Below are 2,302 nucleotides of genomic sequence, written 5' to 3' on the forward strand. Positions count from 1 at the left end.
CCCTGGGCCTCGAGCCTCGTGCCCCGAGCCCGTCGGCTGCCCAGGCTCCGCTCAGGTGGAGGGCAGCCGTGAGCGTGGGGCCCCTCTCTGCTGCTCCCCAGCGAGGACACGTCCCCCGTGGTGGCTGTGGACTCGGAAGCCCGTAATAAACACACACACACACCCCCCGCCGGGGCGGCCCTGTGTCTGCACTGTGGACAGGTGACCCGTGTGCAGAGGCGGGCCGCGGTGTAGTGACCGTGTGGTCTTGGCTTCAGGGCTTGGAGAACGAGTACCAGGAAGAGGGGCAGCTCCTGGGACAGTTCATGTACGACCAGGAGGGCGACTCGCTGCAGATGTTCCCCGTGCCGGTAAGGACCGCGCCCCCACAGCTCCTGGCCTCGCGAGCCCTGGTGGACGCTGGCGCGGGGCCCGGGTCTCACCCAAGCCCGCGCGCCGTGGCCCAGGACGCGGCAGGCGCTGGCCGAGGGGTCGGCCCCGCCCGCCGCCGGGCTGCTCGGACTCAGCGGCCTTGCCCTTGCTTCCAGGAGCGGCCGGACAGAACGTTCCAGATCGTGGAGCTGCGGATTCTCTCCAACTGGGGCCACCCCGAGTACACGTGTCTCTACCGGTTCCGAGTCCACGGGGAGCCGGCCGCGTGAGCCGCGGCGCCCCGGCCGTGCGCATTTCTGTATATAGGGAGGTGGCCGCCCACGCGGGACCCCTCGGGGATGGCGGCGGAGATGAAGGCGCAGTCCTGTGCTTCATTAAACGTGCGACTGCGAGCGCGTGCGTGTGCGTGTGTGTGCGCGCGTGCGGGAGCCCCGCCCCGCGTCCCGGGGCGCCCCGCCTGGCTGCCGCTGTCCTGGTGGGCGCCGACTCCAGGCGCGGCGGCCCGTTTGGTCCTAACTACCATTTGATACACAGATTGTACTACCGCGCAGGCTTTGTACAGGTGTCTGCAGGGCGCTTAGGGTTCGGCCGTCGCGTTGAGAGTTCTCTAAGTTCCACTGGTTGAGTTTGATGTTTTCAGAAAAGGCCGTGACGGCGCTGCCGGTTCTGCACGCGCAGACCGGAGCGCGTTCAGGGCTGGCGCTGCGCGGCGACACAGCTCACACGTGCACCAGGATCTCCTACGTGAGACTCGGTCCGGAGCGGGTGGACATATTTTGCATATTTATTTTTGAAGATAGGACTTTGTGCAATGTATTTTTGTAAATGCTTTTCAGAATACGTCTTTGGTAATGCTTCTTACGCGGACACCAGTTGATAAGATGCTACTGAAATGTTTAAATAAATAAAGAGTTTTAATTTTTACAGTGCATGTGGTGTTTAAACCAGCAAGCCGTGCGCTCTCCTCGGGTTGTCTGCGCCTTTGCATTTACAGGCAGAACTGGAGGCGCAGACGGAGGCACAGAGCTCCTCTGCCCGCCCGCCTGCTGCCCCGCTGGCCACCCCGCCATCGGCGGGCGGCCCGGGGAGGGGAGTGACCGTGACGTGGCCACGCCTGCGGCTCAGCCCACGCGGGCGCCGGCTCGAGACCCCGCGGCTCCGCGTCCCGGGCCGTGAGCGGGAGCGGGGCCGGAAGCGGAGCCGGGGCTCGAACCCACGCGCTGCAGGCGGCGGCTTCACCCGCCAGACACGAGTCGCCCCCTCGGCCTGAGCGGTGCCCCCATCATGGTCGGCCGTGCGTTCGTCGCCGGCTCGGTTTCCACGAGGGGCCGGGGCACCCGCGGACGCGGGTCCCTCGCGCTCTGGGGCGGCCCCGTAGGCGCGGGCCCCTCGCGCTCTCCCGGCGGCCCCGTGGACGCGGGTCCCTCGCGCTCTCCGGGCGGCCCCGTAGACGCGGGCCCCTCGCGCTCTCCGGCGGCCCCGTGGGCGCGGACCCCTCGCGTTCTCCCGCGGCCCCGTGGACGCGGGCCCCTCGCGCTCTGGGGCGGCCCCGTGGGCGCGGGCCCCTCGCGCTCTCCGGGCGGCCCCGTGGACGCGGGCCCCTCGCGCTCTGGGGCGGCCCCGTGGGCGCGGGCCCCTCGCGCTCTGGGGCGGCCCCGTGGGCGCGGGCCCCTCGCGCTCTGGGGCGGCCCCGTTGGCGCGGGCCCCTCGCGCTCTCCCGCGGCCCCGTGGACGCGGGCCCCTCGCGCTCTCCGGGCGGCCCCGTGGGCGCGGGCCCCTCGCGCTCTCGGGGCGGCCAGCGTCCAGGGCCGCGTCAGCCATTGTGCTGCGAGCGCGCGCCCGGCCCGCGTCAGGTGGTAGCCCGCGGCTCCGCCCCCGGGCCACGTGCCCCTCGCCACAGGCGGCCCGGCTGCTGAGTCACGTGTGCCCA

At 70.8% G+C, this 2,302-nt stretch overlaps 1 protein-coding gene across 8 annotated transcripts in view; it reads left to right on the top strand.

Moving 5' to 3' along the window:
* The window catches only part of SUN1 (Sad1 and UNC84 domain containing 1), a 46,455-nt gene extending 45,154 nt beyond the window's left edge, over positions 1 to 1,301 (top strand). For all 8 annotated transcript variants that reach the window (XM_070064262.1, XM_070064264.1, XM_051835235.2 and 5 more), the window contains 2 exons: positions 258 to 350; positions 528 to 1,301. In XM_070064262.1, the coding sequence (XP_069920363.1) occupies positions 258 to 350; positions 528 to 641 (207 nt within the window). In that variant the 3' untranslated portion in view covers positions 642 to 1,301. The remainder of the gene's footprint in view (positions 1 to 257; positions 351 to 527) is intronic.
* The last annotated feature ends 1,001 nt before the right edge of the window (positions 1,302 to 2,302 follow it).

The sequence above is a fragment of the Oryctolagus cuniculus genome, chromosome 19 (genome assembly GCF_964237555.1).
Source record: "Oryctolagus cuniculus chromosome 19, mOryCun1.1, whole genome shotgun sequence".
Lineage (NCBI taxonomy): Eukaryota > Metazoa > Chordata > Mammalia > Lagomorpha > Leporidae > Oryctolagus > Oryctolagus cuniculus.